General features: G+C 45.5%; 1 protein-coding gene across 1 annotated transcript; it reads left to right on the forward strand.

Moving 5' to 3' along the window:
* Positions 1-304: 304 nt before the first annotated feature.
* On the forward strand, positions 305-19,422 carry CLRN3 (clarin 3). The gene is made up of 3 exons (XM_003419714.2): positions 305-533; positions 12,654-12,833; positions 19,151-19,422. Exons 1-3 carry the CDS (start codon positions 305-307, stop codon positions 19,420-19,422), a joined length of 681 nt encoding a protein of 226 aa, XP_003419762.2.
* Positions 19,423-24,020: the final 4,598 nt, after the last annotated feature.

The following is a 24,020-nucleotide window of genomic DNA, read 5'->3' on the forward strand; positions in this document are numbered from 1 at the left end:
GTGATTGAGGAAGTCCTTGGGAAGACCAAGTCTACACCCTTGTTCACGCTGGTTGGCTGTCACCATAGCAACCCTTCACTCCAGACCAAAGTTCAGCTGCTGTAAACCTTTCTGACCACGTTTATGCTCGTAGTTCAATATTCACTAGCATAACCCTTCCTAGGAAAACCAAGCTCTTATACATCACGACAAAATATTAGACTCCATTTCTATTTACTGGGCTCCAAGCGATAAGGTCTAAAAAATATTTTTTAAAGATCTTTTTTTTTTTTTTTAACCCTTGTGAACTTCTTTTCCTGAGAAAATGCCTACAAGAAAGAAAACATTGACGTTCTTAGCGGGCACTTTCACAAGCCTTGCGTCTGCCATCCTCATTTGCTCTATTCTTGGGACAAAAGCCTGGGTCACCAGCACAATTACCATCAATGACAGCATTTCAAATGGAAGGGTGGTCATCGCCTATGGACTCTTCCGTGGCAGGAGTATTCAAGAATTGGATGGTGGACTTGCAGAACCAGATAAAGATTTTGAAGGTAAATGATAAAATAATTTGAACAGATGTAGTAAGACCGAATTAACTGGGTGGTATTCATCTAATCCTATGTTTGGGCCAAATAAGCATTAAAAAATGATATCCTTGTGAGTTTTGAGTTAGGCTGTAGATGTGAGCAGACTTTTTAGTTTTGAAAACTCACCATCTCATTATTTCAGCTTCTTCAGTTCTGGTTTTGTCTATTAGTATAACAAGTTAAGTCATTTTCCCAGTGGCTATGTTCAAATAGGAGTCCTGGTAGCACAGTGGTTAAGAGCTCGGTTGCTAGTCAGAAGGTCGGCAGTTTGAATCCACTAGCCTCTCCTTTGAGACCCGATGGGGCAGTTCTACTCTGTCCTATAGGGTTGCTGTGAGTTGCAATTTACTGAACGGCAATGGGTTTTGGTAAGTTTAGATAATACCTGCCAAGATTATTGACATGTAAATAATTACATTAAAAAAAACCCACTGCCGTCGAATCGATTCTGACTCATAGCGACCCTACAGGACAGAGTAGAACTGCATTAAAAAAAATGTAGTAGCAACGCGGTATGTAAGGACCAATAACAACACCATTTTTAATGATACTCACTGGATTTTTAGTTGGAGCAACAGCCTCTGTGCAGACTTCATTAATAGTATGTATGTGGGAAAAAAAATAAAGTGGAAATCACGACCAATTTCTTATTCCTATATCTCTTCTTTAACCAATTTTTATTTGCATTCAAATCAAAAGTATCCAAAGTATCTCGTGTTACTGGACTTGATATTATATTTTCATTAATTCCATTAATTGTCCATTTTACAGGAATTTCTGTTTTTTTCTGATTTCTTGCATAATAATGCCGTACTCTCAATGGGTAGAAATAAGTCATTAAGAACGATGGCTTGATTTAGCGATGTATTTGACTTTTAATATTTGAATGTATAACATTCTTTTTTAATTTAAAAACAACACATAAATTATTTAAAACGGAATTTGAGTTATTTTAAAACTTCCTGCTAAAGAATCCATAGATACAAAATATCTATGAATATCTATAGATACAAAATATGTTGCTGTCAGCACCTAACAACAACAACAAAGAATCTATAGATACAAAATATATCATGTTCAACGGACTTTGCTTTGAACAGATGTTGCATACAAGATTTGGACAGGTATCAGCAGGCTCTAGGCAGCTTGGCTACTAACTAAAAGGTCGGCAGTTGGAATCTACCAACTGCTCCTTGGAAACCCTACAGGGCAGTTCAACTCTGTCCTATAGGGTCACTATGAGTTGAATCGATTCGACAGCAACAGGTTTTTTTTTTTTTTTTTTTTTTTAATGCAGTCCTTAAGGAGCCCTGGTGGTGCAGTGGCTAAAGCACTCAGCTGCTAATGGAAAGGTCAGCAGTTTGAATCCACCAGCCACTCCATGGGAGAAGGATGTGGCAGTCTGGTTCCGTAGAGATTTACAGCTTTGGAAACCCTATGGGGCAGTTCTGCTCTGTCCTACAGGGTCTCTATTAGTCAGAATTGACTCAACAGCAGTGGGTTTGGTTTCATTCAGTCCCTGGTATCCCTGGGTGGTGCAAACAGTTAACACAGTCAGCTGCTAACCCAAAGTCAGTTCCAACCCACCCAGAGGCACCTCAGAAGAAAGGCCTGGTGATCTACTTGTGCAAAGTCAGCCATTGAGAACCCATGGAGCACAGTTCTCCTCCGATATACCCGGTTCTCCATGACGAGTCAGAGCTGACTCAGGCAACTGGTTGGCTGGCCACTGGTTATGCAGTCCTTACGTCTTCACTTGAAAAGCTGCATCATCGCCTACCAGGTGCAAATCGACCACGTAGTCCTGGGTAATGCATAACGGGAGGAGCTCTTGTGTCACAGTGGTTAAGCACTTGGCTGCTAAATGAAAGATTGGAGGTTCAAACCCAACAGCTGCTCTGCTGGAGGAAGTGGAAGTCTGCTTCCATAAAGATTTACAGGCTTGGAAATCCTGTGGAGCACTTCTGTAGGGTCCCTATGAGTTGGAATTGACTCGGCAGCAATGGGTTTTGGGTTAAAGGTAATGCATAAAGGCAGGAGTATGAGTTCTAGACACAAGCTCTGGGTTTATAGTTTGTCTATGGCTTTGATTGAAGTTGTCAAAGATTTCGTTTTACCTGAATCCACAATCAACACCCATGGAAGCAGCAATCAAGAAATCAAGCGATGCATGGCATTGGGTAAATCTGCTGCAAAAGACCTCTTCAAAGTGTTGAAAAGCAAAGATGTTACCTTGAAGACTGTGGTGGCACCTGACCCAAGCCACCGTGTTTTCAGTCGCCTCATATGCATGCGGAAGCTGGATGATGAATAAGGAAGACCAAGGGAGAATTGGTGCCTTTGAACTGTGATGTTGGTGAAGAATATTGAGTATACCACGGACTGCCAAAACAGAGAACAAATCTGTCTTAGAAAAAGTACAACCAGGATGCTCCTTATAAGCAAGGATGGTGAGATTACATCTCACATACTTTGAGCATGTTTTCAGGAGGGATCAGTCCCTGCAGAGGGACATCATCCTTGGTAAAATAGAAGCTCAGAAAAAAAAGAGTAAGACCCTCCAGGAGGTAGATTGACACAGTGGCTGCAACAATGGGCTCAAGCATAACAATGATTGTGAGGCTGGTGCAGGACCGGGCAGTGTTTCATTCAGTTGTGCATAGGGTCACTATGAGTTGGAACTGACTCGACAGCACCTAACAACAACATGACTTTGTTAATGAAATGATTTCTTTAAATCCAACACAACATAGTTGTATTCCCACATTGTAAATTTGCATTTTAGATGTTAGCAAAAGCAACGTCAGCCCAGTATTTCAGAAACACCACATACCTCCTCTGGTTCCACCTCAGCTTCATAGGAAGACAAGGAATGTTTTGCGTCACATCAACTAGAAATTAAGACTTTCAAAGGCTCAGTCACACTTTCAGTTATGAGACTAGTATTTCTGAAATCAAAACATACTAGTTTCCGAGTCTTCAGAATTTAATAATTTGATTGTTTGGCCAGCCCAGGCTGACCAGGGAATCTACCAGTGTTGCCTAGATGCAGTCCAACCTGTCAAACATCTAGATGAAGAACGACGGGTCCCGTATGTCAACCAGTGAGCACGTTGCCTTTGCTACTCCGCAAATTCTGTATGTTTAATGTCAGTTCAAAACCTTTCTGAGCAGCTGCTATGTGAGTGAGGTGCTTGCATATGGAGTGGAATTGCACAGAGTTCCCAGCGTAGGTGGGCTGTCAGGGAGGAAGACCCTGCATCTACTAAATACAGCACCCCACACTGAGTGCAGGTGCAGCAGTGAGCACAGGTGAGAGCAAGTGTGCGCGCAGGTATGTGTGCCAGGGCTCCTTGGGACACAGATCATTGGAGCAGAATCTTGAAACATGAGTTGCTAGAACAACACAGGAGTCCCTGGGTGGTGTAAATGGTTAACACACTCGACTGTTAACCAAAAGATTGGAGGTTTAAGTCCACCCAGATGTGCCTCAGAAGAAAGGCTTGGAGATCTACGTACAAAAAAATCAGCCATCGAAAACCCTATGGAGCACAGTTCTCTGACGCACACAAGGTGGCCATGAGTTGGAGCTGACTCCAAGGCCACTGGTTTAGAGGAACATTGGCTCACAGCCTGCTAAATGTCCACCTCTCCTCTGGTTTTGGACCTTCCAAGCTGCATGAACAGTGGCCTTAAAGGGACGTAACGTGTAATGTTTCCTCACACCAGCAGTAATGGGAAAATGAATTCCCTGCAGTACAACATGGACTTCCTGTGAAAGTAACTTCAAGTATTTCTGAGCCTGTGCCCTGACTGGAACATTACTTTACAGAATCATTTGACAGGACATGTTTTTATTGAAAACATTTCTGTTCATGTCACTTGGGGTCTCTGTTCTTGGGTACAGAGGTAGGTCATCCTTTGAGCCATTACTTGGCCTTCAGCGGTGACTCTGGGACTCTGAGTCAGACCCTCCCAGGCTATTTATGAAGAATGATACCTGTACTTGACCCTCCCCAGTCCAACTGAGAATCTCTGGGAGTGAGGCCTTGACAGTTGCAGTTTTAAAAACCTTCCCAGGTCATCCGAGCACAGGCCGATTCTCATCACGATTGAACACCACGGCTACCTCTGTGGCTCGGGGCTGGGTTGACTGCTTCGCTATGTTGAGTATTGTTTTCTGCCTCTTGGTTGTGGCCTGCTTGCAGAGGACATAAACTGTAGGAGAAAGCACTTGACACAACCTTGAAGATGTTCCTAGGGAGGTGGAGAGAAAGGCTTAAAGGTGGGCTGCCTGTCAGCCACGCATTGCAGTTAACGATCACCTAGCAGGAAACTTCTTCACCACACTCTGGCTCCTGCTGCCCACCAGCCTCCTTTCCCTTCCACCCCCATTTATTCTCAGTGAACTCAAAATTGCACTATTAGTCCAAGCTAAAAATGATTGGAAAACAAATTTGCTGCAAAATCCGAAGAATTAATTGCAAAGAAATGAATAATTGCCATTTATTTCTCCAAAGTTTATGATAAGCCCCTTTCTCACCACTCCTATCCCCCCACCCCAAACAGACATACAAACCACACTCACGCACACACTTACACATACACCATATGACACTACACACATACATACACACACACATACCCACACACCATACCACATATCATGCTACACACATACCACACTCAAACACACATACACACACCATACCACACACCACACTATATACACACCACACTCATACACACACCATACCACACACCACACTATATACACACCACACTCACACACACACCATACCACACACCACACTATATACACACCACACTCACACACACACCATACCACACACCACGCTCACACACAGGTACACACACCATATCACACACCATGCTCACACACACACCACATACCACACACCACACTCACACACACATATATACACACACTATACCACACTACACACACACCACACTCCCACACACATACATCACATCACACACATCACATCACATTTATATACACATTTACACACTTACACATCATATCACACACCACACCACACTTATACATAGCACACTTACACACCTACACCTCACCACATTCAATCACACACACAGCCCCCCATACATGCAGGGGCACTGTTCCGGGGGAGGAGCTACTTGTCCCCAGGGATGTGATCACACCAGAAGTTGGAGAGTATAGGAAGAGAAGAGGTGTCCCCAGGGCTCAGGCCTCTCTCCTCCGGCAGAGAATCACGGCAAATTCCTGAGAGGCTGGGGACAGCTGCCCGACTCCCTGGGACAGCTCCCAGGCCGCTCTGCCATCTTGGATTTGACAGCTGTTCCCGTGGCACTGTGGTCCCCAGCTTAGCAGCTCCCTGGTGGCCAGGTGCTTGAGGAGGCATGAGGCAGTTCACCCCACTCACAAAGCCCGCAGCACTTTCTCAGCCCCTGTGGACCTACCGAAAACAGAGCTACAAGGGCGGACAGCACGTGGGCCTGTGGGGGTTAAGCCTCTGGGTTGGAGCCAGGGGCAGGTGACCACACTCTTTCTGCACACTGTCCACCCCTGCACTGCAGCAAGGCGGAGGTGGCCGAGATGTTCTCGGCCCCTCCTGAGGCTGCCAGAATCAGTGGCAATTAGCTCCGATTGTCAGGGTGACGTTCTGATATAAACGCTTGTCCCTAAAAGGAAGGAAAAAAGAACGGAATGTATTTCCTAATTTTGTAGCCAGAGAGCAGCTGTCAGATGTTACTGAGGTTTATTGTTATTCGATTCTTGCTAATTTCACTAATTTTTCAGCCTTCATTGTTTGAGTTCTGAGCCAGGAACTATAGCTGTCATACTTTTGTGGCAAGGAATTCAGAATGCTGAAAAATAGCTCAAAAAATACGACAATTAAAATTAAGATGCACTTTAACCTTCCTCATAGCGACCCTATAGGACAGAGTAGAACTGCCCAGTAGAGCTTCCAAGTAGCGCTGACCTTTTGGTTAGCAGCTGTAGCTCTTAATCACTACGCCACCAGGGTTCAATATAGGGTTGCTATGAGTTGGAATCGACTCGACGGCAGTGGGGTTTTTGGTTTGGTACCCTTACTACATAGAAAATTATGAATCAATAGACCCCACATGGATTGCCATCTGAAAAATCATGCCTTTTAAGTCTTACCAACAGTCGAAAACAAAGCTAAATTTGATTGTCACTTTCTAATTCACTCTGAAAATAGGATGGTAAGCACGTAAAGACCAACACACAGTTACAGCTTTTAGTAAGTTTTGGCAAGCAGAAAAAGCCTCCACAGCCCAGCCAGATGTCTGGGACATATGACATTGTTCTCAGGCTGAAATTCCAATGTTCTAGTTCAATGTCCAAATTACTGTTTTAACTGGATGCCAACCTTTGTAAGAGAGAAAGTTCATTTAGTCCCCAGAAAAGTTCTGAGCAGACCCTGGACCTGCCCTTTCAAGTATGAGGGAGAGGCTGGCTACTTGTGGAACGGGAAAGGAGTCTTGTGGTGACTAAGTTCTGAAACACCTGAACCATTTGACTCTGCCCCTTGCATCCGGTGTTTCCTTTGCTGGTACTTTTCTCTCTTTTTTCCCCATTCTGCCTCTGCTCTCACCCTCTACGAGGGGAAGAGTCCATGTATGCCACAGTATAGCCACACGAATCCTCCTAAATTCTGCATCTCCACGTGAGTCTGAAAGACTCAGAGACTCAGCCCACCGCCAGGGCCTTCCTAAAGCCCCAGCCCCTGACCAGAGGGAAGCCGTGGGCGAGGGCCAGCAGGCTCCACCCATCCAACCCCGGCAACAGGTGGCGGCTGGCATGACATTTTTTATTTAACCAAAGGCCTTTCAGAATTCTTACCTGGGATGCATAGCAATGAGGAAAATACCAAGAATTGATTCATATTCTATGAGTCATTAGAATATGATTACGGATCATTCCACCACTGGTCTGTTTGTCATCCTGTGGTGGCTTGCATGTTGCTGTGGTGCTGGCAGCTTTGCCACTCGTATTTCAAATGCCAGCAGAGTCACCCATGTGGACAGGTTTCAGCAGAGCTTCTGGACTAAGGCACTCTGGGAAGAAGGATGTGGCAGTCTCCTTCTGAAAGAATTGGCCAGTGAAACCTTAGGAATAGCAGCCTAACAATGCCTGATATAATGCCAGAAGACGCGCTCCTCAGGTTGGAAGGCACTCAAAAGGCGACTGGGGAAGAGTTGCCTCCTCAACGTAGAGTTGACCTTAATGACTTCGGTGGAGTGAAGCTATCAGGACCTTCATTTGCTGGTGTGCCATGACTCAAAATGAGAAGAAACAGTTGCAGACATCCATTAATAATTAGAACATGGAATGTATAAAATATGAATCCAGGAAAATTGAAAGTTGTTAAAAATGAAATGGAACACTTGAAGATTTATATCCTAGGTATTAGTGAGTTGAAACAGACTGGTATTGGCCATTATGAATCAGAAAATCATATGGTCTGCTATAATGGGAACAATAAATTGAAGAAGAATGGCTTTGCATTCATTCCCAAAAACATTTCAAGATCTATCCTGAAGTACAACGCTGTCAGTGATAGGATAATATCCATACGCCTACAAAGAAGACCAGTTAATAGACTATTAATCAAATTTACACACCTACCGTTAATGCCAAAGATGAAGAAATGATTTTTACCAGCCTGTGCAGTCTAAAATTGATCATACACACAATCAAGATGCATTGATAATTATGGGTGATTGGAATGCGAAATTTGGAAATAGAAGGATTAGTAGGCAGAAAATATGGCCTTGGTGACAGAAAGGACGCCAGGGATCTCATGATAGAGTTTTGCAAGACCAAAGTGCTAGCCGTTGGAAATACCTTTTTTCCACAATGTAAATGGTGACTATACACGTGGACCTTGTTGGACAGCATCATGGATTGAATTTTGTCCCCCAAATATATGTGTCACGATTGGGCCGTGGTTCCCCGTATTGTGTGGTTGTTCTGCATTTTGTGATTGTAATTTTATGTTAAAGAGGATTAGGGTGGGATCACATTCCTGATCCAACGTAAAGGGAGTTTCCCCGGAATGTGGCCTGCACCACCTTTATCTTACTAGAGGTAAAAGGAAAGGAAAGCAAGCGGGGCGGGGGGGGACCTCGTACCACCAAGAAAGCAGGGTGGGGAGCAGAGTGTGTCCTTTGGATCCAGAGTTCCTGTGCAGAGAAGCTCCTAGTCCAGGGGAAGATTGATGAGCAGGACCTTCCTCCAGAGCAGACAGAGAGAAAAAGCCTTCCCCTGGAGCTGATGCCCTGAATTTGGACTCTAGCCTATTAGACTGTGAGAAAATAAATTTCTCTTTGTTAAAGCCATCCACTTGTGGCATTTTTATTACAGCAGCACTAGATAACCAAGGCAGATGGAATACACAGGAATCAAATCCACTACATCTGTGGAAAGAAATGGTGGAAAAGCACAATATCATCAGTCAGAACAAGGCCAAGGCCAACTTCAGAACAGACCATCAATTGCTCAGATGCAAGTTCAAATTGAAGCTGGAGAAAATTAAAACAATTCCACAAGAGCCAAAGGACAACCTTGAGTATGTCCCACCTGAATTTAGAGACCATCTCAGGAATAGATTTGACACATTGAACACTAATGACTAAAGACCAGATAAGTTGTGGAATGACACCAAGGATATCATACATGAAGAAAGCAAAAGGTCATTAAAAAGACAGGAAAGAAAGAAAAGACCAAAATGGATGTCAGAAGAGACTCTGAAACTTGTTTTTGAATGTAGAGTAGCCAAAGCTCTTGGAAGAAATGATGAAGTAAAAGAGCTGAACACAAGATTTCAAAGGGCAGCTGAAAAAGACAAAGTAAAGTATTATAATGACACGTGTAAAGACCTGAAATTAGAAAACCAAAAGAGAAGAGCATGCTAGGCATATCTCAAGCTGAAAGAACTGAAGAGAAAATCCAAGGCTTGTTTGAAGGAGTCTATGGACAAAATATTGAGCAACATAGGAAGCATCAAAAGAAGATGAAAGAAATATACAGAATCACTGTACCAAAAAGAATTTATTGATGTTCGACCATTTCAAGAAGTAGCATATGATCAAGAACGGATGGTGCTGAAGGAGGAAGTTCAAGCTGCACTGAAGGCTTTTGTGAAAAACAAGTCTCCAGGAATTGACAGCATACCAACTAAGATGTTTCAACAAAGGGACACAATGCTGGAAGCACTCGCTTGTCTATGCCAAGAAATTTGAAAGACAGTTACCTGGCCAGCTGACTGGAAGAGATTCATATTTGTGCTCATTCCAAAGAAAGGTGATTAAAGAGAATGAAGAAATCATCAAACGATATCCTTATTATTACATACAAGTAAAACTTAGCTGAAGCACTTTCAAAAACCATTGCAGCGGTACATCGATAGGGAACTGCCAGAAATGCAAGCTGGATTCAGAAGATGTAGAACAAGGGATATTATTGCTGATGTCAGATGGATCTTGGCTGAAAGCAGAGAATATCAAAAAGATGTTTACCTGTGTTTTATCAGTTATGCAAAGGCATTCAATTGTGTGGATTATAACAAATTATGGAAAACATTGCAAATAATGGGAATTCTGGGACACTTATTTGTGCTCATGAGGAACCTGTGCATAGACTAAGAGGTAGTCATTTGAACATAACAAGAAGCTACTGCAAGGTTTAAAATTAGAAGAGGTGTGTGTCAGGGTTGTATTTTTTCAATCTGCATGCTGAACAAAGAATGGGGCAATCAGGTTTGGAGGAAGACTCATTAACAATCTGCCATATACAGATGACACAACCTTGCTTGCTGAAAGTGAAGAGAACTGGAAGTACTTACTGATGAAGATCAAAGACTACAGCCTTCAGTATGGATTACACCTCAACATAAAGGAAACAAAAATCCTCACAACTGGGCCAATAAGCAACATCATGATAAATGGAGAAAATATTGAAGCTGTCAAGGATTTCATTTTGCTTGGATCCACAAACAACAGCCACGGAAACAGCAGTCAAGAGCTCAAATGACATTGCACTGGGCAAATCTGCTGCAAAAGACCTCTTTAAAGTGTTAAAAAGCAAAGACGTCACCTTGAAGACTAATGTGTGCTGACCCAACCCATGGTATTGTCAATCACCTCATATATATGCGAAAGCTGGACAATGAATGAGAGAGACTGAAGAATTGATGCCTTTGAATTATGGTGTTGGCCTAGAATATTGAATATACCATAGACTGCCAGAAGAACAAACAAATCTGTCTTGGAAGAAGTACAGCCAGAGTGCTCCTTAGAAGCGAGGATGGCAAGACTTTATCTTATGTACTTTGAACTGCTTTGAACGTGTTATCAGGAGGTACCACTTCATGGAGAAGGCATCATGCTTAGTAAAGTAGAGGGTCATTGATAAAGAGGGAGACCCTCGAAGAGATGGATTAACACAGTGGCTGCAACAATGGGCTCAAACATAGCTATGATTGTGAGGATGATGCAGGACTGAGCAGTGTTTTGGAATCGACTCGATGGTACCTAATAACAACAACATGGGTCTTTACAAAAAATTGTCAAACAGTCCAGTCACCACCAAGTAGCAGTATATGCACATGTATGAGTCAAGCCTTGACTCCAACTCCTTTTCTCCTTGACAGGAGCAAAATGTTCTCTAGTCAGGGGTGCGTAGGTCATTTATTGTCTCTATGCTGCTGAGCTCTAAATTTCCCCCCTCTTGAGTCCACTTGGAGCCCCTGGGTGTTATAAGTGGTTAAGCTGCTCACCAAAAGGTTGGAGGTTCCAGTCTACCCAGAGGCACCTCAGAAGGAAGGTCTGGTGATCTGCTTCTGAAAAAATCAGCCGCTAAAAACCCTGTGTAGCACACTTCTACCCTCACACATATGCTGTTGCCATGACTTGGGTTTGACTCAATGGCAACTGTTTTTTGGAGCCCATTCTGTTCTCCTAAGGGGTTTCAAGGGCTGTGTGGCCATGCTCACATGAGGCAATATCCCCTGTTTCTTTCCTCCTGCGCTTCTTTCTTTCCTACCCACTTGCTTTTCTGCATTTTCTCGCTGTCATGCCCTTCTTCTCTGTCTTCTCGTCTGTGTGTTCTCTGCATTACATTCTCCTCTGGACGAATGTCTACGGTCAGGCCCTTTGTCACCAGCGGGTAAGGGTGTGTCTTGGACCATGGACTGGCCTGGCCACGTTTTTCATGCTCGTTCTCTGTCCAGTGGGAGGGGAATTTATCTCCTTCATAAAGCACTGATGACAAAAAAAATAAAGCTGAACTAATAGAATTAAGATTCCCAAATCAAAAGAGCACAGGCTCCTATATAGGTGAGTATCAAATCTTATTTGAACCCTACATCCAGTTCTGGGCCATACACTTTGAGAAATAAAGTTGAGCTAGGTGGTACAGTGGTTAAGAGCTCAGGTTGCTAACTTTCAAAAGGTAGGCAGTTTGAATCCACCTGCTGCTCCTTAGAAACTCTATGGGGCAGTTCTATCATATCCCACAGGGTTGCTGTGAGTCAGAATTGACTTGACAGCAACGGGTTGGGTTTTTAGGGTTTTATTGGTGGCTCAGTGGTAGAATTCTCACCTTCTGTGCAGGAGGCCTGGGTTCAGTTCTGGGCTAATGTGCCTTATGTACAGCCACCACCCACCTGTCAGTGGAGGCTTGCCTATTGCTGTGATGCTTAACAGGCTTCAGAGGAGTTTCCAGACTAAAATGGACAAGGAAGAAAGGCCTGGTGATCTGCTTCTGAAAATCGGCCAGTGAAAACCCTGTGGATCACAATGGTCTGATCCCAACCGATCATGGGGATGGTGCAGGACCAGCAGTGTTTCATTCTGACGTGCACGGGGTCACCTAGAGCAGGGAATGTGGGCTCACAGTCCAGCCCTGTCCTGTGCTTGCATGACTTAGAGACCCCTCCAAGCTTAAGTATCTGAGAGAGGAGAGTGCGGGCGGGACACGGGATAGGAGTGCTGAGTAGCTCTTCAGTCTAGAGTTTTGCACCAGGTACTTACCAAACGCTGTTTTAGTTTTAGGAACATTGAAAGATTCCTCACAAAAGACTCTGCTTTTGGTGATCATCGCGTTCCTGGTCTTGAGTTTGCTCACCTCAATTCTGAGTTTTGCGTTTACCTGCTACAACACCTTCAGCAACCCCTACCAGACGTTCTTGGGGCCAACAGGAGTGTATACCTGGAATGGGCTGAGTGGTGAGTATTCCTGAGAGGAAACGCTGCTTGGCGGCGGAAATCCACGTTTTCTTCCTCACTGTCTCCGCCTCTCTCAGACGACTGGACGCAATCGCATTCACGCCATAGGCAGTTATGAGGCCCTACTGTGTCCTGGGCCTTGTGCTGGGGGCTGGCTTTTATTTTTGTCCACCTACAGCAATTATTACGTACCTTTTGGAAATAGAATTCTGTGTCAGACGTACTGATGGGAGGCAAGGAGTGGGGTAAAGAGGGGGCATTAGAAAATATAACATAAGACTGTTTTTACGTTTGACTAAGGAATGTGAGACATTAAACTGCTGTTGTTAGGTGCCATTGAGTCGGCTCCGCTTTCTGTTGACCCCATATAGAGCAGAACAAACTCTGCCCGTCCTGCACCTTCCTCACAATCGCTGTCATGCTTGAGTCCATTGTTGCAGCAGCTGTGCCCTCTTTCTCGCTGACCTTTTTACTTTACCAAACATGAAAGGCATTAAACTAAGGACTCATAAATCAAGGAAACATCACTGAGCCCCTGGGTGTCCTTAACTCCACATCAGGCCCTGTGAGATGCACAGAAGTACACAGCACACACAAGCACACGTTTGCACACATATACACACGTGCACACCTAAACGCAGTGTGTGCAGCTACATGGATGTACACACACGCACAGTTGTGCACACACACACGTATATGTACACACATGTACACACACAGACACACATGTACATGTACATGTATGTACACAGTGCCTGCAACTATGTTCAGGTATACACTTCCACACATGTGCATGTAAATACACACACATACACACACCTGAGTATAGTATGTTTGCATGGCTGTACTGCAGAGAACCACAAACAACATGACTTAGGAGAATCGGGGCCGATGCCCTTCCTGTGGGCTACCCGTGAGCCTGGGGGTGGCTGCTAGGCTATTTTGTTTGTTAGTCGGTTGGGGGTACTGGGTTGGAGGATGGAGCCAGGATGGCAGTGGACCACAGCTTTGCCTCGCACCCACTCAGAGTCAGGGTCAAGGTCAGCGGGGTACCCCTGCCAGTCAACCTGGTTTCTCCTGCTCCCTTCCTCTCTCACTCACCATGCACCCAGTGCCAGGTGGCTGGAAGAGGCCCCATATCTCTGCTACGGCTACCGTGGGTGCCAGTGAAGCCTCAGCCACCAGCTCTCCAGGCGGGGGAGCCCTGACTTGTAGCTCTTGCTAATTCAAACGGTGTAAATGGTCCCCCTTGATCATTTGCAAGCTGCCAATGTGAGGCACTGAACATGGACTTGGGAAGAGCTGCTGTGATCAACTCCAGAACAGCGCAGGTCTGAGAAAGAGCCGTTTACCTCCCTGACCAGACAGGGACGCTGGTAGACAGGAGACAGGCGCTCTTTACTAAAGAAGCCGTGACAGCAGGTGGGACCTTGGCCTGGGGGCATGTGGTCGCATTGCAGACTCACACCTCCGCCGCAGTGAGCTTGGCAGGAGGCTGATTTAGCCATGTTCATGCACAAATGGCCTTTTCCTCTCCTTCTGAGCTGTCACTACCAGTAACAACTGCCATGGAGTCGACCTAGAACCCGTGGCGCCCCCAAGTGTGTCAGAGTGGAACTGTGCTCTGCAGGGTTTCCAATGGCTGATTTTTCAGAATTAAGTTGCCAGGCCTTTCTTCTGAGGTGCCTCTGGGTGGACTTGAGCCTTCAACCTTTCGGTGAGCAGCCGTGTGCATTCACCGGGGGACTCCATCTGCTGATGGTAAAAAAGAACCAACCCCCAAAGTTAATGCGCACCCACCTGGGCCAGACACGTCAGTCTTCTCCACTTCGGAGTCAGGTTAAGAGTCAGAAGGTTGAGGGACACGTTAGAAACTCGCATGTCCCGACCCAAACGCTGGGATTCCTTCCCTGAGATATTTCTATGATTATAGCTCGGCTCATTCAGCGACCATTAGGGCCTCTTTCCCGGGCAGAAAACAGGTTGTTTTCAGGTTTGCTTTTGCCCATCAAGCTGCCCAGCCAGGGAAAGTGGTGGCCTCAGGTGCAGCTGGACTGAGGGTCTCCGGCCGTGTTCTCAGAGCTGTCTCCCTCCATCACCCTCTCTCTATGTCCTCGCTGTTGGCTCTGCTTCCAGGCAGCCAGGCTCGTCCTCGTAAAGGCAGGACGCCTTCCAGAAGCTCTAGGCACGTGCCCAATTCAGCAGCCCCAGAAGCAAAGACTTCTTTCCTGGCAGTTAAGCAAAAGTCCTGGACCTGTTTCTCATAACCTGAACCAGGACCGCAGCCAGGGGCTGAATTCACTGATAGACGTGGCCGAGGTCGTCTCCCACTCTGAAACTGGGGGGCTGGGGCTGCCCCTCCCTAGCCAAGGGGTGAGAGTGGACACTTGTGCCAGAGCAAGGGGCAGGGTGTGGGGCTGGTAAAGCAAATCAGCCCAGTGTTGCCCAAGTTTGTGGCCTCCCTGGGCTCAAAGCCCACCACTTCTTCACATTGAGGAGGGTGATGGTTGAACAACATGATGAAAGTAACTAACGTCCCCGAATTGTTCATGGGACAATGTTGAAAAGGCAAACAATGTGTTACATATATATTTACGACAAGTTCAAAAACAAAAAGGAAGGAAACACTGTTTTCCGTGAGGCTATGGCTTCCACCTCTCCCTCCCTTCCTCCCTGCCTCCTCAGGGAGGGCAGGCTGATCTCGCCCACAGCAAAGCCCACAGCATGTTTGTGGGGGAAAAGCTGAATAAATGGGGGCCCAGACAGGCTTCGCTCCGCCCCCACCTACTCCTCAGAACAAAGCATTGTTTGATAAGCAGGGAGTTCAGGCCACATTCCTTCCCCCAGCTCAGGGGCAAGTTCTAACACACACAGAGGGTCACGAGGTGGGCAGACAATGATCTGAGACTTTGATTTGCGGGGAGGGGACCGGAGGATTCCAACACCGGCCGGAGGAAAGCCCCGTTCCCGTCCTCTTGAACAACCCCTCGATTGGGTGCTCTGATAGGTGGGCTTGGCCCTAAGTTTGGCCTCCAGAGACTTCTGATGTTTCTTCCCAAGAGCTGTGCAGCTTGGGGCACTTCTAGAAACTGCTCAGTTGACAAGGAGCTCAGTGTGGAGGCTGGGCCTTCAGCAAGGAGCTGTGACCAAGATGCCATTGAAGTGTCCTTGCCTTGGGCAGCCAAAGCGGGAGGTCATGGGCCAGGTCAACTTCTGGGGTGTCCTGAGCCAGAGGGAAGTATTGTAAAACCCCTCAGGGCCTGGGAGACCCTGGTGGGTGCTGCAAACTGTTAATGCACTTGGCGCTAACTGAAAGGTTGGAGGTTCAAGTCCACCCAGAGGTGCCTTCGATCTGCTTCCAAAAAAATCAGCCACTAAAAATCCTGCGGATCACAGTTCTCCTCTGACACACATGGGTTTGCCTTGAATCAGAGTCAACTCGAAGGCAACTGGTTAGGTTTTTGGGTCTGAGCTTTAGGAAACTCTCCTTGTTTGGCAGACAAGTGGGTGGGGTTCCACAGGGAGGAAGAGGAGGTGACTTCTTTGCTGGTTTCTGATGGAACAGGAGCAGACTCTGCTTTGAGGAGAAAGAACAGCAGTAGCCCTTCTCAGGCTCACGTGCCCTCTGACCCCAGCTTGCCCTTTGCCCCACACAGGCCTGGTGGTGGCTGGGCCCCGGCACTGGGGGCATGATGGTAGATATAGAGAATGTTGGAGCCAGAGAGAACCTTGCAGACGGTTGGATCCAACCAGTTCATGCCTCTGCTGAGGAGCCCACGTCCCAGAGAGCAGAAAGTGATGTGGGGGTTACAGACCGGAAGGATGGGAAGTCCCTGCCTCTATCACATGGCTTCCCCTGCCGGCAAGTCCTCCGCAAGGCTGGAGAAGCCAGGCAGTTAGAGGCCGCTCCGAGACCAGGGCCCTGGGCATGTTGTCCCCTTCAGGGACTCAGGCTGGCATTTATGTCTGTGTTGGCAATTCAAATCAAAGCTCTGGGCATTCCATTTCAGAGAAAAGGTTTAAACCGGTATTCATCCTGTCCCTTTATGATTAAGCTTTTATAGGAAACTTCACAAGGGTCTGATGAAGGATAATTAAGGCACTTAGAGACCATCAGAAGACAGGGAATTTGTACATACAAATTATCAGGAAATAAAACCGTGACATTGAGGAGGAAGGTCTGTCATCCAGGAGGGCAAGAGCAGTCTCGCCACGCTAAAGCCCTCTAATTAGGGCCTTTTGGAGGACCATTTGGAAATGTCTGAGGTGTGCATTGCAGACGGGGCACTCTTGACGCCGGAATGTCAGTTAGTCGTGGGTGAATGTCGGCAGTGGGGAGTCAGGTGGAGTGTGTCCCAAGGGACTTCTGCCCTTGGGATCCCCAGTGGCATGAGTACCGGGCACTTGCAGTCAGACCCACCTTATCCCGAGTCCTGTAATACCGGCTTTTGTGAGGAGAGGGGCCCAGAGAAGTTAAATACACCACCCCCGGGTCACCCAGCCCCGCTCTATCTGACTCCAGAACTGCGTTCTTCTCACTGGACCGTGGGGGCTCCCCAAAGTGCTGTCCTGTCTTAGTTATTTTGTGCTGTTATAACAGAAATACCACAAGTGGATGGCTTTAACAAAGAGAAATTTATTCTCTCAGTCTAGGAGGCTAGAAGTCCAAATTCAGGGTGCCAGCTGCAGGGGAAAGCTTTCTCTGTTGCCTCTGGGGGAAGGTCCTTGTCATCAATCTTCCCCATTCAAGGAGCTTCTCAACACAGGGACCTCGGGTCCGAAGAAAGTGCTATTCTCCTGGCTCTTGTTTCTTGGTGGTATGAGGTCCCCCCCAACCCCCGCCGTCTCTCTGCTCGCTTCTTTCTTTTATATCTCAAAAGAGACTGGTTTAAGACAAAACCTAATCTTGTAGATTGAGTCCTGCCTCATGAACATAACTGCCTCTAATCCTGCTTCATTAACATCACAGAGGTAGGATTTACAACACACAGGAAAACCACATCAGAAGACAAATTGTGGACAATCACACAACACTGGGAATTATGCCTAGCCAAGCTGAGAGACATTTCTGGGGGACACAATTCAATCCATGACACCTACTAAAGAATGTTCCCTATGGAGGAGAGCGTGAAGGGTAACAAGGGAGGGCACGTCACAGAAGATGATCTTTTAAGATGACCTCAGTGAGGAAAGTGCTCCTGCTTCACCACAGGCAGTGGCTCCCCATTGCATACGGGGCAAAACTCAAGGCTCCAGATCTCATGTTCCAGGCTTTCCACCTACAGCACATTTCAGGTACCGCCCGCGCCCCAGCTAGACTTGTCTTTCACACCCGCAGGAAGGTCCGAGCTCAGTGCTACCTGTCTCTGCTCAGGATGCTTCGTGTACAAGAAACGGAGGTTTCCTTCCTTCTCTTTCCCAAGTCTCTCAGCCATTCTGTCTTCCTTTGCCAGTTTCGCTGTTAACTCTCCTGCTCACGCACTCACTCACTCACACCTTCACTCACTTATGCACACACACGCACTCACTCACTCTTTTACTCATTCACTCACTCACAGTCTCACTCACTTACTCTCTTACTCACTCACTCATGGCCTTGCTCACTCTCTCATTCTCTCACTCACTCGCTGTCCCACTCTCTCATTCACTCTCTTGCTCTCACTCTCTCACTCACTCATGGCCTTGCTCACTCTCTCATTCTCTCACTCACTCGCTGTCCCACTCTCTCATTCACTCTCTTGCTCTCACTCTCTCACTCACTCATGGTCTCGCTCACTCTCTCATTCTCTCAGTCACTCACTCACTGTCCCACTCTCTCACTCACTCCCTCACTCACAGTCTCTCTCACTCTCTCATTCTGTCACTCACTCTCTTTCTCACTCACTCACTCTCTCACACACTCACTCTTTCCTTCTCACTCACTCACTCACTCTCTCACTCACTCTCTCACTGTCTCACTCATTCTTGGTCTCACTCACCCTCTCACTCACTCGTTCTCTCACTCACCTACTATGCACACCACCCCTGGCAGCGAGCTATAGATGTATCCTTTTATTGATTTAGGATTTTCACTGCAACTGCTTCTGAAAGGATTTGAGCTGGATGTTTGCTCCTGCCTTATACAATCTTCATTATGTAACATTTGTAACCTGGTTTGTGCCTTACATTTCCTTTGTATTCTCCCTAATGCCTAAAGTGTGTAAAGCTTGATGTAGATACTCAGTAAGTGCCTGTAAAGTGTACAGCCCATAAAGAAAATAAGCGGCATTAAATGAGTGTGTTACCGTGTCATTCACGAAACTTCATCTTCTTTTCAGCCGTCTTTATCCTCCTGACCATGATACTGTTTGTGGTGAACACACAGCCCAATCATCTCTCAGAGGAGCTATGTCAGACGCTCTACACAGTAGTCAATCAGAAGGGAGCAACCCATAACTACGGACACTCGTTTTGGCTCATGCTGCTCGTCATTCTTCTAGACATAGTCACCGTGGTCATCATCATTTTCTACCAGAAGTCCAGATACCAGCAGAAGCAGGAGGAGAAGAAGCCAATGGAATACGCCCCAAGGGATGGGATTTTATTCTGAAGAAGCATTCTACAGCTCCTCCCTGAGCAGAGCTGCGTGGCTTGTTGGGACAGTCAGGACAGCAAAGTGAAGCCCTGGTGAATGTCATTTTGCCACTTTTTTTTTTCTGTATCACACAACATGATGTCCTTTCATGTGATCTACTCTATGAAGTGTTCCCACAAGGCTGAGGAAGAGAAATGGGAAAGGGTCACCCTGCCCTACAGCGTACAAAGCAGTAGAGTGATCGAGTCTGTGCACCCTGTGGACCTGGCCTTGTTATTTAAAATAATAAAGGTTTGTGTTACACACCTTTCCTTTGAGTAACCTAAAGCCCCTCACCACCTATGATCTCATTGTCCCCAGGAGGAACCAGGTAGTTTTATTTCATTCAGTGAATGAAGGCTTTTATGTACAGAGGGATTCATTCCGAACTTGTTTCCAGGACCCTTTGTTGAAGGCAAATGGGGGGATTTAGCAGTACATGACATGGTACTCTGGATTCTCAGTTGATGATGGGACTCAAACCCAATGTTGGGTAGAAGCACTGAATATGTGACCTGCAAACCCATTTTTGAGATTCCAGGCAGGGTTTTTAGAGGGAAGAAATTAGGAAGTGGGACGAGGGTCAGGGAAAGAGAAAAATTATACCCCTGCAGTCTACATGCCAAAGAGGCTAACTGTTATATTTTTTGTTGAAAAGAATTGTGGGGAATTCAGTCAAAATGGAAATGGCACATTGCTGGAAGTTCTAGCAACCCATCAACACCATCAGCCAGCTGTCAGCTAGTTAAAGTGGTGTAGACACAGGTGTAGTTGGTGAGGTGGGAATGCATCCTTCATCAGCAGACTCCTGCCCCAGTGGAGGCTAAGGAAGAAACAGGTGAGAACACAGAGGTCTGCAGGATCCCTGAGGCAGGGTCAGGGCAGAGTGGAACCCAGGCTTGGGGTTGCCCTTGGAGAACGGGTGGGTGAATCTGGCTCACAATTCCATGCGAAGACATTAGGCAATGAGAAGAGTAAAAAATGGCACCGGGATGGATTCCACCTGCATTGCCGGTAGGATATTTTCCCAGAAAATAACTTTGAGCACTTCCTAAGCTAGACTATCCCACAAGTTAGCCAAGTCAAACCTTGAAAGCATTCTGGAATAACCATCTTTCATGTTGATGGAACCAGAGCCAAAGGATGCAGAATTCCTGTGGCATACCTCTCAAAGCAAAAGCACTTTGGGTAGAAGATGCATCATTTATGAAGTTGTCAGTGATGAGTGACCTTATTACCTTGTGGGTTTTGTAACAATCTGTCTTAGAGATTTTCTTAGTCATCCAGTGCTCCCAAAACAGAAATACCACAAGTGAATGGCTTTAACAAAGAGAAATTTATTTCCTCGCTGTAAAGTGCCGACCTCTTGGTTAGCAGCCGTAGCTCGAAGGCAGTGGGTTTTTTTAGTGGGCACAGTAAAGTAGGCTAGAGTCCAAATTCAAGGCGTTAGCTCCAGGGGAAGACTTTATCCGTCTGTCGGCTCTGGAGGAAGGTCTCTCTCGTCAATCTTCCCCTGGACTAGGAGCTTTTCTGCACAGGAATCCCAGGTCTAAAAGATGCACTCTGCTACCGGTGCTTCTTTCTTGGTGGTATGAGGTCCCCCACTCACTGCTTGCTTCCCTTTTCTTTTATCTCTTGGGTTTTTTTGGGTCTTGAGAAATAAAATATGGTGCAGGCCACACCCCAGGGAAACACTTTTTATACTGGATCAAGGAGGTGACCTGAGTAAGGGTAGTTTTACAATCCCACCCTAATCCTCTTAACATAAAATTACAATCACAAAATGGAGGACAACCCCACAATACTGGGAATCATGCCCTAACCAAGTTGACTGATTTTTTGGGGGACACAAATTCAATCCATGACAGAAATAATATTTTTCATTCAAGTTCCGGTGAAAGGGTGATCGCCATGCTAATCCAGGAGCTGGCCCCCATGGAACTTCCTGTGCAGTCATCAAGACAGTCATTTAAAAAGTAATTACTAAATTCTGCTTAAAATAGGTATGAGCCACAAGATTGGGCTCCTTCTTTGAAAGATCAGTTCTTTGTGACCTCTCACCCCAAAGCCCTACTAATTCAAGGATACCATAATAGCTTAGTGAGAAATTTGGAACATATTAAAGATATGATCATCAACAATGAATGCTTTCTAAGTTCTTGGAAGCAATGAGCATTTCTGTTCTCTTAAGGTCTTAATATTGGGTAGATTTTGATAATGCCAACAAATAATCAAGGAGGAACAGATACAGACAATAAACCCATGCAAATAACTGCCTGCTGCACAGACACTCACAAGTATATTGGCACAAATGATTTAGTGTAATGTAAGGACTGTGCTTATTCATCCCAGCATTTGAGCAGAGCTTGGTTTCTTTAGCGGAGAAATTGTCCCAATCCTTGTATCACAGATGGAACCATTTACAATATAGGACTAGCTAAGTGGAACTAAGAATGGCTAAAACTAAAAAACTAAACTAAAAAAAACCAAACCAAACCCAGTGCCATCAAGTCAATTCCAACTCAAAGCGACCCTACAGGACAGAGTAGAACTGCCCCCTAGAGTTTTCAAGGAGCGCCTGGCAGATTTGAACTGCTGACCCTTTGGTTAGCAGCCGTAGCACTTCACCACTACGCCACTAGGGTTTCCAAATGGAACTAAAGAATTAGGATCATTGGAAAATATGGCCTTGGTGATAGAAACAATGCCGGAGATCGAATGATAGAATTTTGCAAGACCGACTTCTTCATTGCAAATACCTTCTTTCACCAACATAAATGATGACTATACACGTGGACCTCGCCAGATGGAACACACAAAAATCAAATTGACTACATCTGTGGAAAAGCTCAATATCATCATTCAGAACAAGGCCAGGGGCTGACTGTGGAACAGACCATCAATTGCTCATATGCAAGTTCAAGCTGAAACTGAAGAAAATCAGAGCAAGTCCACGAGAGCCAAAATATGACCTTGAGTATATCCCACCTGAATTTAGAGACCATCTGAAGAATAGATTTGACACATTGTACAGTAGTGACCAAAGACCAGACGAGTTGTGGAATGATATCAAGGACAACATCCATGAAGAAAGCAAGAGGTCATTGAAAAGACAGGAAAGAAAGAAAAGACCAAGATGGATGTCAGAGGAGACTCTGAAACTTGCTCTCCAACGTCAAGCAGCTAAAGCAAAAGGAAGAATTGATGAAGTAGAAGAACTGAACAGAAGATTTCAAAGGATGTCTCGAGAAAACAAAGTAAAGCATTATAATGACATGTGCAAAGAGCTGGAGATGGAAAACCAAAAGGGAAGAACACGCTCAGCATTTCTCAAGCTGAAATAACAGAGGAAAAAATTCAAGCCTCGAGTTGCAATAGTGAAGGATTCCATGGGGAAAATACTAAACAACGCAGGAAGCATCAAAGAAGATGGAAGGAATACACGGAGCCATTATACCAAAAAGAATTAGTCAATGTTCAACCATTTCAAGCGGTAGCATATGATCAGGAGCCAACTGTACTGAAGGAAGAAGTCCAAGCTGCTCTGAAGGCATTGGTGAAAAACAAGGCTCCAGGAATTGTTGGAATATCAATTGAGATGTTTCAACAAATGGATGCAGCGCTGGAGGTGCTCACTCGTCTATGCCAAGAAATATGGAAGACAGCTTCCTGGCCAACTGACTGGAAGAGATTCATATTTATGCCTATTCCGAAGAAAGGTGATTCAACCAAATGTGGAAATATCACACACAAGTAAAATTTTGCTGAAGATCATTCAAAAACGGCTGCAGCAGTATATCGACAGGGAACTGCCAGAAATTCATGCCGGTTTCAGAAGAGCAAGTGGAACCAGGGATATCATGGCTGATGTCAGATGGATTCTACTGAAAGCAGAGAATACCAGAAGGATGTTTACCTGTGTTTTGCTGACTACGCAAAGGCATTCGACTGTGTGGATCATAACAAGTTATGAATAACATTGTGAAGAATGGGAATTCCAGAACACTTAATTGTACTCATAAGGAACCTTTACATAGATCAAGAGGCAGTTGTTCGAATAGAACAAGGAGACGCTGATTGGTTTCAAATCAGGAAAGGTGTGTGTCAGGGCTGTATTCTTTCATCATACCTATTCAATCTGTATGCTGAACAAATAATCCAAGAAGCTGGACTATATGAAAAAGAACAGGGCGTCAGGATTGGAGGAAGATTCATTAACAACCTGTGTTATGCAGATGACACAACCTTGCTTGCTGAAAGTGAAGAGGACTTGAAGCACTTACTAATGAAGATCAAAGACCACACAGCCTTCAGTATGGATCGCACCTCAACATAAAGAAAACAAAAATCCTCACAACTGGACCAATGAACAACATAATAAACGGGGAAAAGATTGAAGTTGTCAAGGATTTCATTTTACTTGGATCCACAATCAATAGCCATGGAAGCAGCAGGCAAGAACTCAAAAGACATATTGCATTGGGTAAATCTGCTGCAAAGGACCTCTTTAAAGTGTTGAAGATCAAAAATGTCACCTTGAAGACTAAGGTGCACCTGACCCAAGCCATGGTATT

This window comes from Loxodonta africana, chromosome 16 (genome assembly GCF_030014295.1).
Source record: "Loxodonta africana isolate mLoxAfr1 chromosome 16, mLoxAfr1.hap2, whole genome shotgun sequence".
Taxonomy (NCBI): domain Eukaryota; kingdom Metazoa; phylum Chordata; class Mammalia; order Proboscidea; family Elephantidae; genus Loxodonta; species Loxodonta africana.

Excerpts from the sequence above, each read along its gene's own strand:
- CLRN3 (XM_003419714.2), top strand. The coding sequence starts at position 305 with ATGCCTACAAGAAAGAAAACATTGACGTTCTTAGCGGGCACTTTCACA. Across the intron at positions 534-12,653 it reads ACCAGATAAAGATTTTGAAG|TTTTAGGAACATTGAAAGAT; the intron begins GTAAATGATAAA and ends ACGCTGTTTTAG. Across the intron at positions 12,834-19,150 it reads TACCTGGAATGGGCTGAGTG|CCGTCTTTATCCTCCTGACC; the intron begins GTGAGTATTCCT and ends TCTTCTTTTCAG.